This window comes from Pelodiscus sinensis, chromosome 6 (genome assembly GCF_049634645.1).
Source record: "Pelodiscus sinensis isolate JC-2024 chromosome 6, ASM4963464v1, whole genome shotgun sequence".
In the NCBI taxonomy this organism is placed as follows: domain Eukaryota; kingdom Metazoa; phylum Chordata; order Testudines; family Trionychidae; genus Pelodiscus; species Pelodiscus sinensis.
Genome location: NC_134716.1, coordinates 15,157,087 through 15,172,838, shown reverse-complemented (window position 1 = coordinate 15,172,838; position 15,752 = coordinate 15,157,087). Strand labels below are relative to the sequence as shown.

General features: G+C 45.2%; 1 protein-coding gene across 3 annotated transcripts in view; it reads right to left on the bottom strand.

The window, feature by feature from the left end:
- Positions 1–15,752, bottom strand: part of MOB3B (MOB kinase activator 3B) — a 129,543-nt gene that overhangs the window by 35,852 nt on the left and 77,939 nt on the right. For 2 of the 3 annotated variants that reach the window (XM_006127251.4, XM_006127252.4), the window contains exon 3: positions 4,074–4,276. The exons of the other annotated variant lie outside the window; for it this stretch is intronic. In XM_006127251.4, the coding sequence (XP_006127313.1) occupies positions 4,074–4,276 (203 nt within the window). The remainder of the gene's footprint in view (positions 1–4,073; positions 4,277–15,752) is intronic. 3 annotated transcript variants of the gene reach the window in all.

Sequence of the window (15,752 nt, the reverse complement as noted above, 5' to 3'; positions counted from 1 at the left end):
AAAATACAGCCTCATCTTTTGCTTGGTTCAAAAACATAATCAGATAACCACCCTAAAGAAATAATCTATATAGAACAGAGAAGTCAGAGAAGCCCCAATTTAAAAAGCCAGTATTCTGTCTCCAGGGTAGTATTTGTCAGCATTATATTAATCCAGTACCAGCATCTGGAGTTATCTCCCTTTTTCAAAAACACTTTAATTCATCAGTTGGCTTCTGCTTTATAGAGTGCATGGCAATCTATTTATTTAATCAGAGCTTGGCCCATTTTCTAATTAAGTGGGATAATTTGGGCTCATTTCCTGCAATAGTTAATTTACTGGGGAACAGCTCATCCTTAGCAGTAATATTTGAGGTGATTTGCATGCATTCAGTTTGGCATTCAGCTCCCTTCTCTGTGCTCAGAAGAGGAGGAAGATATGGACCTTTTATTTATGTATTTCCAGGTTGTGGTCTAGGCGGACACTTGCCAGGAAGATTCGAAAAGGGAGGCAGTGAGAACAGATGGGGCTCCTTCAGCCTGTTGACATGGTATATCCCGATGCAGGTCTGGGATAGAACAACCTCTTGATTAGGAATAGTCAGCATGGATTCACAAAGGGCAAGTCGTGCCTGACCAATCTGATTAGTTTCTATGATGAGGTAACTGGCTCGGTGGACATGGGGAAGTCAGTGGATGTTATATACCTTGACTTTAGCAAGGCTTTTGATACGGTCTCCCACAATATTCTTGCCAGCAAGTTAAGGGATTGTGGATTGGATAAATGGATGGTAAGATGGATAGAAAGATGGCTAGAAGGCTGGGCCCAGCGGGTAATGGCTCGATGTCAGGATGGCAGTCGGTTTCTAGCGGAGTGCCCCAAGGTTCGGTTCTAGGACCGGTTTTGTTCAATATCTTTATTAATGATCTGGATGAGGGGATGGATTTCACCCTCAGCAAGTTTGCGGATGACACTAAGCTGGGGGGAGAGGTAGATACGCTTAAGGGCAGAGATAGGGTCCAGAGTGACTTAGACAAATGGGAGGATTGGGCCACAAGAAATCTAATGAGGTTCAACAAGGACAAGTGTAAAGTCCTGCACTTGGGACGGAAGAATCCCAAGCACTGTTACAAGCTGGGGACCAACCAGTTAAGTAGTAGTTCTGCAGAAAAGGACCTGGGGGTTACAGTGGATGAGAAGCTGGATATGAGTCAACAGTGTGCCCTTGTAGCCAAGAAGGCTAATGGCATATTAGGTTGCATTAAGAGGAGCATTGCCAGCAGAGATGTCATTATTCCCCTTTATTCGGCTTTGGTGAGGCCACATCTAGAGTATTGTGTCTAGTTCTGGGTCCCCCACTACAAAAAGAATGTGGACGCATTGGAGAGGGTCCAGCGGAGGGCAACCAAAATGATTAGGGGGCTGGAGCATATGACTTATGAGGAGAGGCTGAGGCACTTGGGTCTGTTTAGTCTGCAGAAGCGAAGAGTGAGGGGGGATTTGATAGCAGCCTTCAACTGCCTGAAGGGACGTTCCAAAGAGGATGGAGAGAGGCTGTTCTCAGTAGTGACAGATGGCAGATCAAGGAGCAATGGTCTCAAGTTGTGGTCGGAGAGATCCAGGTTGGATATTAGGAAAAACTATTTCACTAGGAGGGTGGTAAAGCACTGGCATGGGTTACCTAGGGAAGTAGTGGAGTCTCCATCCCTAGAGGTGTTTAAGTCTCGGCTTGACAAAGCCCTGGCCGGGTTGATTTAGTTGGAATTGGTCCTGCCTAGGGTAGGGGGCTGGACTTGATGACCTTCTGAGCTCTCTTCCAGTTCTATGATTCTATGATTCTAAGCTGCCGAATTCCATCAGAACTCGAAATAGGACTTCCATTCCCATGAACAGAATGCTGGAATGCCAGAGGATTTGCACACAATGGACATATCATCAGCAGGATTACATTCATCCCTCTGCAACTGACTCACTATGGACTTGGGCAAACTCCTTTATCACTCTGGCCTCAATTTTCCCATTGCTCAGTCCGAATTCAGGAATAAGGTAGTTAACCACTGAAAGTGGCCTTAAACAGCCTTTCCTCTCTCAGTACAATGGAGCCAGCATAGACCTCTTACTTGTGGAGCAATGTTCTCTAAACACACTCTGGTCTACGTCTCATATCTCCTGCCTCTGACATGTTCCCCATGCTGGGCACAGAGACAAGGGCTGAGGTGGAGCTGCTTTAGCATCTCTATGCCAATAGGGAAGCCCTCTCTTCTGCAGGGATATCCTCAAGGGCCTGTTTTCATACCTTTAAAGCCCCATTACACTGCCAGTGTGGTGTAAAGGGACCACAGTGCAACAGAGAATCATCCCCTCTGTGCTTAAGCTTTCCCATTGGCATAACGTTGTAGATTAATGAATGCCATAAAGGGGAATTTCTTAACTGATTGTTCCTTTCTGGGAACTACGGAGAAATACTCGTCTCACTCCACATTTCCTGCCCCAGTCAACAAACGTATAACCATTCCCAACACATAAGGGCATCTGCATTACACACAACACGGGGTTCTACTTTTTGCACACGTGAAAGCATGCACAGAGAGACATGGAGGTAAGTCTCTACTTTCTACACACAGACACATTTCAGACATGCTTGTTATGTGTATTTAACCATTAAAAAGCAGAATAGCGCTAACACTTCATTAATAACTGGTAAGATATAGAATTGCCCCATCCATTTTAAGCATGCCCACAGGCCCAGTGCTAACGTTTACACAGAGAACCCCTTTCCAAATGGACTCTTCCCTCTTCTCTCTAATATTTTTTAAAACCTTCAGGCAATGGTGAAAATGACTCCTTTTGGGGGAATCTAATGTTTGGAGACAATAAGTTAAACACTGACCTATCCAGAGCACTGTTTCTGAAAGTGGGCTGTTGGTCACTCCTCCGTGGTGCTGAGGGGGAGAAGGAAGGACGGAGGGAGGCACATCCTGTCCTTCTGCCTCAGCCAACACAGCTGCTGGAGCTAAGGAGCAGCCTGTGCCACACCACTTCCCGCGGCTCCCATTGGCTGCAAACGGGGAACTGAAGCCAATGGGAGATGTGAGGCTCCATGACTGCGGAGCTGGTAAGTAAACAAACTGGAGCAGCCCATTAGCAGCTCTCTCAGAGTGGGTCTGGGGCCCACTTTGAGAAACACTGATCTAGAGCCAAGTCTCCTAAGTCAAGGGAAGAGTCTGATTTTCCTGCATTATTGATTGTCTGAGCCACTGACTGAAAGTGAATAAATCCAAGTGCAGCACCTATACAACACCTATATAACTACTACAAAGGAAATGCTAGTTCATTATACAGGTTATCTTCCGCACAGCCCCTCTCCCTACACTTTACATCAGTGGTTCCCAGACTTTTTTATACTGTGAACTGGGAAAGCCATTCATCAATTTTGGTGAACTAGTAACATTGTATTTGCATATCTATTATGCAAATAAAATGTTACCTGTCCACCTAGCTCCAACCCAGCCCCTTGCTCCCCAGTGCCTAACACTCTTTGACCTCCACCCCTGCGCCCCATTCATGGAGCGGGGAGAAAGAAGAAGGGAGGGAGGTGCCTTCTGTCCCACCTCCTCCTGCCACTGACTCATCCACCATGGCTGCTGGAGCTAAGGTGCCACAAACTCCAGCCGCCGCTGTGGCCTGGCAGCCAGCGGTCCGTGGACTGGCGGTTGGGAACCGCTGCTTTACACACACTGTGATGATTTATTTCTGTAAGTACCATGCTGTTGCCAACCACTGGAAAAAAATTAGGGAAAAATCCACTTCTTAGTACTGAAAGGAGCAGGGGAAAAATTAGCTTCTATTTTAAAGTCTCTGTATTTTCGCCTCTGCACTTCTCCATCTGGAATACACTGCACACTATTTTTGCTACTTTGCCAATTGTAAATGCTACAGTAGAGGGAATTGGCCTATTGACAGAGGCACGTGTTCATTTATTTAAATGATCTGACTTGAAACATGAACCTTTCCTTCCTAGTGGAAATCAACTGTGACAGGTCTGGAAAAGGCTCAACTCAGGGAAAGGAAAAGGAGGATTCTCCACCACTTACCAAAGGCTCTAGCTCTTTGCGGTCTATAAGGTTGAGCTCTGTTACAAAGTAATAAAAGTGCTTGTAACAGGTATTGACGTGAGCTTCAGCGCCCATGATGATGATGCGGTCAAAGTGATGAATGTAGACATGAACAAATACCCGGAACAGTCTGCACAGGATCTTCTTGCAGATCTGAAGGAAGTTCTTTGGAAAGGGAACACCTGTGAATCAAGAAGGGAGGATAATTGCTTTAAATTAGATCACTGCTTTCCAAAAGGGAGTTCTGAAGATTCGGATACAGGTTCCAATCCAGCAAAGTGTGTATGCCTAGAACCCTGCGATGATACAATTTGCTTCTGCATCTGATCCACAAACATGCTCTGTGGATATAGAACAGGTATCTGCAGATTTGCAGAACCGTGCTCATACCCGCACTTACTTTTCTACCAGAGTGATGTAAGGATTGAGTAATGTTAAAGGAGAACAGGGAGAGGCAGCAAGGGAGGAAGCAGGAGCCGGTGCTGGGTGGGGCTGGCTTAGTTTCCCCCCCTTATCAATTAATTGACTAGTGGATGGAAATTCCATCCACTAGTCAATTAGCTGATTAAATGCCATTTAACATCCCTACCCAGAGCAGGGCTGGGTGGGGAGACCCGCCACCCGAGAGTGGAGCCCCTGCTAGCGGGGGACATGGAACTGCCACCGGCCAGAGACATAGAGCCTCTGTGTGCTGGCTGGGGACATACAGCCACAGCCAGATGGGGGCATGGATCCACTACCATCTGGGAGCAGCGAAGCCCCTGTGGCTGGGAACATGGAGCCAGCGCCAGCTGGGAATGCAGAGCCACTGCTGGCCAAGGGCAGAGAGCTCCACCAGCTGCAGGAAGGGAGCCCCACAGACCAGAGGAGGGCGGCAGCGGAGATTAGAGTTCTGCCAACAGCTGGGGGCAGCGCACTGGCTGAGCCAGTGTCCAGGAAGGAAGCCCCAGAAGAGCCAGAGGCTTGCCTTCCCCTGGTCTGGCAAAATCACTCCTTTGGGACCACTCAGGTTCCAAGGCTGCCAGAAAAGGGAGATCCAACCCGTATCATGTAAATATTTAATAGATATAGTGTCATTATATGGTGCTCCAGAACAGTGTTTCTCAACCTTTTTTTTATAAAGTACCCCTTTAAAAAAATATTATATATATAAGTACCCCCAGTACCTACAGTTTTCAGACACACACACTTTTTTCCTACCATTGCAACACATTTCTTTAAAGAATTTAATCATAGCTGGGTGGGTGATGACATTTTTGGGTGTAAAAAGTACAAAAATAATAAAGTGCTGTAAAACTTAAAAACAAAAATTTGGTTTTCTCCAAATTTCAGTTGTGTTGACGTACTCCCTAGACTTCTTTTGAGTATCCCTAAGGGTACTCATACCACTGGTTGAGAAACACTGCTCCAGAACATGCAGCATAGCTTCAAGCTTTGGCAGAACTCAAAAAACCTTGTGTGTGCAGCTCTTTATGTGAAGCTCTTAGCAGTTGCTATGTAGCTACATTATGGTTGCATTGCTGCATTTTCTCTCGACAGCCACATTCTTTGGCCCACTGCTGTGTAAAATAATGTCCCTGCCTGTCCCATGAATGAGCGGAGCAGATGGATTTCAGTAGCTTGTCCAAAGCCACAGAAGGAGGCCAATATACAGCACCCTCAGGAATAGATCTTGAGGGATCTTGACTACTAATCCACTCCTCTGACTACTAAGAATATACTCCCCTCCTACTGTGTGCATTGACGACTTACACTCAGAAACAGTTAATCCAAATCATTTGGCAAAATGTCATCTTTGTTCAAATGTACATGAAATAAAACCTTTCAGATTAAAGATTCAGGAGCACGTCTGTTGTATGAAACTGATATCTACAGAAAGCTTTTGGATTCCCATGGTGGATAAGCCTAGATTAACAAGCTTCGGCTGTATTAAATTAATGGAAAACAAGACCACTAGTGAGGTCCTCTGTATTTTGGCTCTGCTTCCATTGACTTGTCACAAACTCTGGTAAGACAGGAATTGTCCACATCAAGTTCATGAAAAAAAAATCCCCACCATATGCAAGAGAGCTGGGGATTGTTAATGAGAGAAAAAGCCAGATCCTGAACAGGTCCAGAGCTCCCTTATCTCCCTTTACAAAGGAAGATGCAACTAAAATGTACCCATGATGCCCAATCCTGAGCTGTGCTGAGCTTACAGCTGGCACAGCTGGGGAGGGGGTTCCACACCCCACCCTCAACCAGCTGAAAGCCAAATCACATCCTGATGTAACTTTGATGTAAGCAGCTTCAGGGCTGCTTTACTTCATTCTGACAATAGCCTGTGGCAGCTGTCAAGGACCACACTCCTTTATTCCACTTCTGGGGCATGCACATACCCCCTCACACCCTGGATGCCAAAGGCAAGGGACACAGAGCCGGCTACAATAGCTTTATAAAATCACAGCTGCTATCTGCATGGAGCATGCAGTGCTGGAACTGTGAATTCTCACCCCATAGAACTAAGATTGAGGAACTGGCACAATATCAGACTGTCTCAGCAATATCAAAACAGGCAGAATTATCCAAGGGTCTTTATGAACAGCCATGGTTATTTCAAATCCCAATTAGTTATCTTAGAATCCTAGAATCCTAGGGCTGGAAGAGACCTCAGGAGGTCATAGAGTTCAACCTCCCTGCCCAAAGCAGGACCAATCCCAACTAAATCATCCCAGCCAGGGCTTTGTTGAGCCAGGACTTAAAAACCTCTCAGGATGGAGATTCCACCAGCTCCCTCGCTAACCCATTCCAGTGCTTCACCACCCTCCTAGTGAAACAGTTTTTCATAATATCCAATCTAGTCCTCCCCCACTGCAGTTTGAGACCATTGCTCCTCATTCTACAGTCTGTCACCTCTTGCCATCCTCTTTGGAACCTCCCTTCAGGTAGTTAATCAAATCCCCCCTCACTTTTCTTTTCTGTAGACTAAATAAGTCTGAATCATAGAATCCTAGGGCTAGAAGAGACTTCAGAAGGTCATCAAGTCCAGCCCCCTGCCCAAAGCAGGACCAACTGCAATCTTCTCAGCCAAGTGAATACAATATAACAGGAAATGACAGAGACCTCAGTTAGCCACTTGTTAATAAGGAGGATCACATTTCAACCTTTGGAGAGTTACCTAACTCCATGAATAATTGCCCCACTGCTGTGCTTCAAAAATTAAAAGAAAAAGGATCTCCAAAAGAAAATGTTTTAAATATATGAAATGTTAAGGTCTGAATAGGAAATCGCCCAGAATTGATTTGTTTTGCTCACGTTTGCTCATAGGGTAAAAGCGTGAAATCTCCACAGCCCCTTATTGTATGATTTGGATTAGACATGCTCCATAGTAGAAAGTAATTAGTTCCCTGTCCCCTGAGATTGAGTGACATGTCATTGCTAGCATGATGTCAAAATAAAGGAAGAAATTCACAGGCCATTATTAATTAGCTAACATTAGTCCAATAAATCAAACCAACAAATGCTAAAAGCCTGATTCTCTAGCCCCTAGTGCTGATTTTCAGACATGCAAAGTGAGTGAAACGCTGGCATGAGTGGAGAATTTCTGTTAGTGGCATTTTACATACTCCTTTTGTAGAGGGGTACATGACAATCAGGGGATAGGCCAGTTTGCAGATGTCCTGTGTTACTGTAACTGCCTACGGGAGTTTAATTTTCACAGCCCTGAAATACCTGTAACTCCTCTGGACTTCAATTGTGGACGCTCAGTACCTCTGGAGATCTGGCTGTTTGTGAAATCCATTGCACTTACTGTAGATATAAAATGGACTGAGGCATCTAATTTCTATCATAGATTAACATAGCACATTGGTATTTCTAATCCATTTCCAAAGAGCCAGTGAATTCACAACACTGTATATTAGAAAATGAAATCTTTTGAGCTCCACTTGTCATGCTACAGGTCTGTGTTTTGGTTAGCAATACATGATCAAATCACTGGCTTATGCTTGCTTTTATCTAGCAACTCTATGGCTATCCTCCCTTCCACTAAATTATTTACATGTTAACATGCAATACTAGCACATTAAATATATTTCTTGCTACCATATAATCCATTAATTGCGGTCTTAGTCTTGAGGTTCTTACTTCTTGAGATTTTGCCTGACCGAGGGCTTAACAGCAATCGAGTAAGGACCTCTGGATTTGGCACATACTACTATAAACATATTGTGCACGGAAGAACATATTGTTACACCAAACAAATGTCAACCTCCTTCCTGCTCTGTTTTATCCAAATCCAGCAGGAAAATTATTAACACTCCCAGGTTTTAGAATTTCTCTAAATTTGAAGACAGTCTTGGTTGCACTGAGGTAAAACAGTTGCTCCGTTAACAACAAAATTAAGAAATCAGTGGAGTTCTTCAGATTTAAATTGGGATGTGCAACATCAGAATTTGACCGAATGTTTTGATTCCATTGCAGCATTCACTGTTAGAAGTAATCAGCTATGGAACACAATCAGATCTCAGGACTCACTTGTATTAATTTAATTACACCTCTCAATTGGTAAATTACCATTTTTTTACTAACTTGACTTAACAACAACACTGTTTACCTGCCTCCCTTCCACAATCCTCTCACACAGAGCCCAAAATCAATCTTTTCTTTCCTGGCCCTTCATGGTAAACATATTGATATAAGGATGTTAAATATCAACTAACTGACTAATCAAATGGTTGATACATTTTTCATCGACTATTCGATTAATCAATAGGGCACCTCTCCCTTCAAAGGCGAAGATGCCGTTTAGAACCTGGGGTCAGCTGGGGACTCTCCCGCTGATCCCAGGCTCCATGCAGCGCTGCTGTCTTGAAACACTGCGAAGAGTCAGGCTTCCTGCAGCATTTCAAAGCGGCAGTGCCGCACAGAGCCTGGAGTCAGTGGGGAAGTCTCCAGCTGATCCCAGGCTCCACGTGGTGCTGCGATTTGAAACACTGGGTGCAGCGTGAGGACACCACAGCTGGCCTCAGGCTGCATGCAGCATTTAAAAGTGGAAGCATTGCGTGGAGCCCAGGGTCCGTCCCCGGGCTCCATGCGGCACTGTCGCTTTGAAGTGCGACCTCCTCTCCCCCCCCTTACTGCCTCTATTTGATTTACACATACATTTTCTGGAAATGCATAAACTGTAAGGTCCTGCCAATACATGACTTCGAGAATGACAAAACCTGCTGCTAACTGAATTGCTGTGAACACTGTTGGGGGTGGGGCTGTTGTCTTCTAAGTTACTTTATTATTGATGATTTGTAGATGATTAAAATGGAAATTGTTCTCAGTCAGTTCTGTGCTTTGGAAGGTATCTTTGTAACCACGGATCTTTGAAGCTTTCTAATAGTTTCTTCGTAACTTTCAGCTACTTTGTCTTTTAAATTCTGCAACTTGTAGTAAGATTGTTGAGCTTTGCAACTCTGTAATCTTTGTAACTTTCAGCCACTTTGCTTATAACTTTCTCTAAACTGCATTCCACCCTGTGATAAGAATGTGTGTGTGAATAGCGACTGGAGCATGTTTGGGGTGAGAGAAACAGCAAGGCTAAACACGCAGAGCCAGGTGGTGACTAAAGCAATCACAGAGACAACCCTGCTCTAAGCAAACAAAGGACCCCAATCGAGGGAGGTCAGGGCATGCTCTGTGGTGACCAACAAGGAGGAAGGACCCAGCGGGTCTGGCAGGAGCAGCCCAGTTCCAATACAAGGAGAGAGCAAGCAGCAGAAGCCCTTTCTATGATCAGCTCGGCTGCTGGGATTCATGACTGCACCAGACATAATATGCCTTGGTGCATTCTGCAACGTTTTTTGTGTCTAAGTGCCTGAGGGCATGAATGAATGTGTGTGTGCGTGTGTGTGCATGTGTTAATTCCTCGTTTAATAAATCCATATGAGTGTAACCCTGGAGTGGTCCCTAATAAAATTTGGGATAACACAATGGATATTAAAAGGCAAAACCCCCAAAAAGACAGTGGAACTTCTGAGCTAGCTGTTACTTTCTAAAGGAGGAAAAAAAACCTACTTCTGGATGAGCAAACTGGCCTCAGTTCAGCTGCAAACTAACCAGGGCACTCTGTTGTGTGAGAAGGGGAGCAACAGAAAGATTCTGTTAACCTGGAGTTCACAGTCCCAGGGCTCCTGATTATGCCCCAAGACTATGCCAAATTATGGAAATGACTCAAACATTTGAGACTCACAGTTCAAGCTCCTTTGGTGCCAACCCTGCATGGATACACATAACTCTTAACCTAATTTTTTTCATGAGGAACATCAAGGATTTTTTTGTTAAGAAAAGAAAAGGGGGGGCGGGAGGAAAGGTATTGAGAAAAAAATGCCTGCCCCTTTAAGGGCGGCCATTTTGAACTCTGTTGTTCTCTGTGGCACACCACCAACTGCCTCGCCGCACACCGGTGTGCCGCGGAACACACTTTAAGAAACACGGACCTAGTGAGAACTGCCAGCTGCTCTGAGCAACTGGTGGTTCCCTCTGGCTACCTACCCCCTTGCAAGCAGGAGGCAACTCGGCGGGAGGAACACGCAAAATCTCTTGCTCCCTGCCCCTACTCTGCAAGGGATGCACAGTGCTTAGAGTGAAAGTGCTGCGCATCCCTTGCAGGGCGGGAGGAGACTTCATGCACTTCCTGTCCCCGCCCTGCAAGGAGCATGCGGCGCTTTCACTCTAAGCTCCGTGAACCTCTTGCAGGGCAGGAGGAGACTTCGCGGGCTGGGGGCAGAAGGAGCCCCTGGGGGCAGAAGTAACGCACGAAGTCCCTTGCTCCCTGCCCCCACTCTGCAAGGGGCACTCGGTGCTTGCAGGGAGCAAGAGACGTTGGGTGCTCCTCCTGCCATTAGGCTGGGGATGGGAGAGTGGCAGGGTGTCCACGGGTCGGATCCACCTGCTTGGTATGCCACATCTGGCTCGTGGAGGCCCCTTTGCCCACCGCTACCCTAGATTATTAATTACATTGGTAAAGTGAGTAACACATCCCTTCTAGGAGCTACTCTTCAGACTTTTCTAAATTGTGACTTAATATTACAACAAACATTTCATTACACTTTGCCTATCTAATCATAAAGACAGAGAACTCATGCTTTAGAGGATAACAACCTACTACTGCTACCAGCTAATGAGATATGTGATACCACAGATTATATATTACATGGAAAAGTGTGACACACATCCCATGCCAATGAGTGCTCAACTAGAAGATAGCAGCCTATTACTTCCACCAGCTAAAGGGCTGGTAGCTGGCATAGCAGAAGTATGTGATGTGGTGAAGAAGAGTCTAGGTTCAAAGCCAGTGTTGCAAAGGGGGTTATAATACAATACAATTGCTCTTCACAGGACCAAATGTAGACACAGTGGCAAAGGGTTACTAGAGCCCTGAGAGCTGAACAGGAAGGGGCTCCACTTTAAAAACCTCACAGACTAGGCCTTTTGATGCATCCTCCCATCTCAACTTATGCAGAACACTCAAAGGGTCTGCAGAAAGCCAACTCCAAAGGTCTTCACAGTCTTAGGTCTCCATGGGGAAACCCTCTATATGGTCTGAAATTTTTGTTTTGAGGAAACCGGCAGTACATTTCAAACACGTTAGATACCTGGTAAGTCTGTATAAAGCTCCTGAATGATGTACACCTGCTGCATGACAAGGGATGAACAGAAATCCCCTCTCCAGGGAAGTCTTCTGGGAGCCTAACTGCATGTTCACTAAAATCAGAAATGGTTGTATCTGGGTTTGCAGTTTTGTTTTAGTGATAGCTCTATCTGGGAAAATTTAGTAAGTCCCTTGTCAACTGTGCACTGAAATAGCACCGCATATGTGAAAATCCTTCCACAAGTCCTCAAAATCAGTCCTTCATTCTCAATACGTCACTTATAAATACATATGAGAAAAGAAAACAGACTCCCCTTGGCACAGAAACTAAGGACATACCATTTCAAAACTAAAGCTCAGACTTGTAGTGAGGAGCAAGGAATAATATGCTATTAAAAAACACACCCAATTTGGATTGTGTAATAGGGCCGAGTCATTCCCCTTTCCCTCCTTTCCACCATATTCCCTCTCCTCCCATCTCTAGCCCCAAAGAAGAGTCCTGAGAACGATGCCCCAAGTTAGTCGTCTCCAACCTTTTTAGCAGAAGATTGCTTTTTGAATTTAAGTGCAATCCAAGAGCTATCTCAAACACAACTACCCTTGCCCCACTTCCTTTGTGCCACTTGCCTGAGGCCCCGCCCCTGCTCACTCCATTGTCCTTCCCTCCCTTCCCCATTATCCCACACTTTCCCCAGCTGGGGCAGAGGGTTGGGGTAGAGGAGGGGTTGATGACTGGGGTGGGGTTTCGGGATGTGGGCACCCGCTGGGCACTGCCTACCTCAAGTGGCTCCTGGATGGTGGTGCAATGGGGCTAAGGCAGGCTCACCTCTGTCCTGGCCCTGCATCACTCCCAAAAGCAGCCAACAAACTCCATCCCAAGTCCTGTGGTGCCCTCTCTCTGCTCTGTGGAGACAGGATAGAGTGGGAGGGCGACATCCTGACATCAGCACCCTCCTCTCCTTTCCCTGCCCTGCAAGCAGGAGGCTTGTGAGGGGACAGCTCTAAAGTAACAGCACGAGATGCACAGCAGTGGGGGAAGGGGCAGCTGAAGTGCCAGCACTTGATTGCCTCTTGGCCAAACCAGTCAGGATCACCTGTCAGAGGCTCCAAGATCTACCAGTAAATCCTGATCTACTGCTTGGTGACCACTTACCTAAGCTATTGCTCCTGGAAACTCTTTTGTGAACCATCAGTCCTTCCCAGCATATGTTTTGTGTTATCTCTGTGTGTTACTCAAGGAAGCATCTGTCCCAAGTGACAAGGAAAACAACCTTCGTGTTAAGGGACTTTGTTCCACCTCAAAATAAGCTAACAGCTGTGAACAGGTAGAGATTAACTGGGCTGCTATGTATTTGCATCCTTCTTGGTATTGCTCTCCCTGCCTGTTATCACAGCAGCTGGGCCAGAAGAAAGAAAAACAGACTAATCTGTGATCCCACTTTCTAAACAGATCAGTACTACTACTATTATTAATTAATTTGTCTTTAATATTAATTCAGGAATGTCATTAGCAGGCAGATGAAAATGCTGCAACTCTCAAATGACATTTGAGGGGTCTTCAATGAATGAAATGATTACATGAGCTATGGTGCACTCCCTTAATGATCCTCAGATACCAACTTGATGGGCTACACAAACAGAAGTACATTAGACAGATTCTGTTCTCAAGCTGGAGAAAGCAGAACAAAAGGTGAAACTTGGCAATAGTAATAGCCTGACACCTCCATGATCCAATCAGCAGGCATCTTCCCTATACATCTAACCTTATTTGTTCTTACAATAGATTTGATGACAACTCAGCTGCCACGAGTCAGTAAGAGGATGATATACCTTCCTTTTGTTTTTCAAAGAGCAGTCTAGACAATGGAGGTGTCTTCTGGGTAACACCTCAAACCACAAATTCCACTGAAATCCGTAGGCTCAGGGATTAAATCCTACTTACTATGCATGGACTTTAAAAATTCCCTGGCTGTTTCCTAGGCAAATTAGCCTGGGGTCCTTGTTCAAGATTTCATCTTCTCCCAGGTGCACTGAGTGCCAGCTGGTTGCTGCCCTCTCAAGTTGCTGCCCTCTCAAATGAGAACTGGCTACATTTCAATGGTGCTGGGTATATTCTGGTTAGAATTTTCAAATGCTTGCAGAAACAGGGGGGTCTAGCTGAGCCTGTAGCCACTGTGGAAGCAGAAAATGGAAGGGAACTTGAGAAGGAAGTCTTGTGGCACCTTAGTCTGTGTCTACACACCAGCATTATTTTGAAATAGCTGATGTTATTCTGAAAAAGCAAAGAGCACATCTACACTACAAGCCTTTATTCCGAAATAGTATCGAGCTGGAGGACTTCTTACTCTGACTCCGGTAACCCTCATTTCACAAGGAGTAAGGGAAGTCAGAGGAAGAGTGTTCTTCCTTCTACTTCCTGCTGTGTAGACGCCGCCAAAAGCCAAAATAAGCTATTTCAATTTAAGCTATGCAATTAACATAGCTGAAGTTGCATAGCTTAATTTGGCTTTAGCTCTGCTGTGTAGACGTACCCTGAGAGACTAATATTTACTAAGGCATAAACTTTCATAGAGCGGAAGTTACAGAAGTAGGAGTATATAGCTTCCATTCCAATTCATCGGATGAAATAGGTTTTACCCACAAAATCTTATGCCCTAATAAATCTGTTAGTTTCTAAGGTGCCACAGGACTCCTCATTGTTCTTGCAGATACAGACTGACACAGCTACCCCTCTAAGACTTCAGAAGGAAGGGCATTTCCAAGCTACCAGTGATTGACAGATTTGGTCCTATCCTCAAGATGCCAGCAGGCTGGAAGAACACATTGTAATGGACCTAAGGACACTGAAGGCATTGGGTGCAAATGAAAAGCAAAATCAGAGCCACGTGTCCATGGCATGGCAACTCAGAATTAGCTCCCATAAACAGCTCTAGATGACTATTAACTAAGCAGGGTGACAAACTCTGTGGAACTCTGCATCTGTGTGCTTTTACACAGCATTAGTATATTATCCCTTTTGTTTCAATTGCCCCCAAATATTCATATTCTCTCTCTCTCTCTCTCTCTCTCTCAAGCACGCAAGCACACCCCTGAAGTGCAGGTCCACCCTGGGGGAGGAATGCAGCCACAACCAAGGTAAGAGTTTAGCACACAAAGAAAACATCATCTCCAGAAGAACCTTCAGGGAGAATGTAGGTAAGAAGAATGTACTTGCCCTATGGTGAAATTTGGCCAAGACATCAGGATTAACATCTGGCTCCCCCACTGCATGAGTGCCATGGGTTCGTTAAATAATTTTTTCTCTAAAATGCTTGTTCTAGCACTGCAAGAAGGAATGCCGTCTTGGCATTCCTCTGTGGTTGGAATCATCAGCAGTCTTCACTTTTGTCAGTAACACTCAGTATATTTAGAAACAAACATTCTGGCTTCCCTTTTACTGCACATGCAGGCAGGCACATGAAGCCATTTCAACAGCCTTTTTTAAAAAACAGCACTTCATAATTTTAAAACGACAGATGTTTATTTTCATAAACCCCTCTCTTCCCTGGCACCACACTGGGATTTGTGAGGGTATAGCTGTAGGTATGAATTTGATGGCTCCAGACTGGGAGTGATAGAAGTTCTCCCTCAGAAGTAGCTGTCTTGGGGGAAAGAGTCAGGAAGGATAATTCAGGTCCTTTCTGTGATGCCAGATTGTGCTCACTTCTCTAGGACAGCATTCTGAGGGAGCCTGCAGGTATCATATTGTTGAAACAATGGATGGACGAGTGTGTCCTTGGGAATTCATTCCCCTTCTCTCATTTTTACCTGTCAGAAACAGTCCCCATAGAATTCACCACTCTGCTATACCCTCGCAAAGACAGCTGGTGGATCTAAACTGTGTCTAACACAGCAACCTCTAGTGCTTATAAGCCAGTTTGCTGAAACACGGCTACCCATCTGAAACTTGTTACCACGCAAACACACTGAATTTAGCTGTATGAAGTGGAAATCTATCAGCTTAATAAAAAAAACTCACACAGATACAGACTGGCATC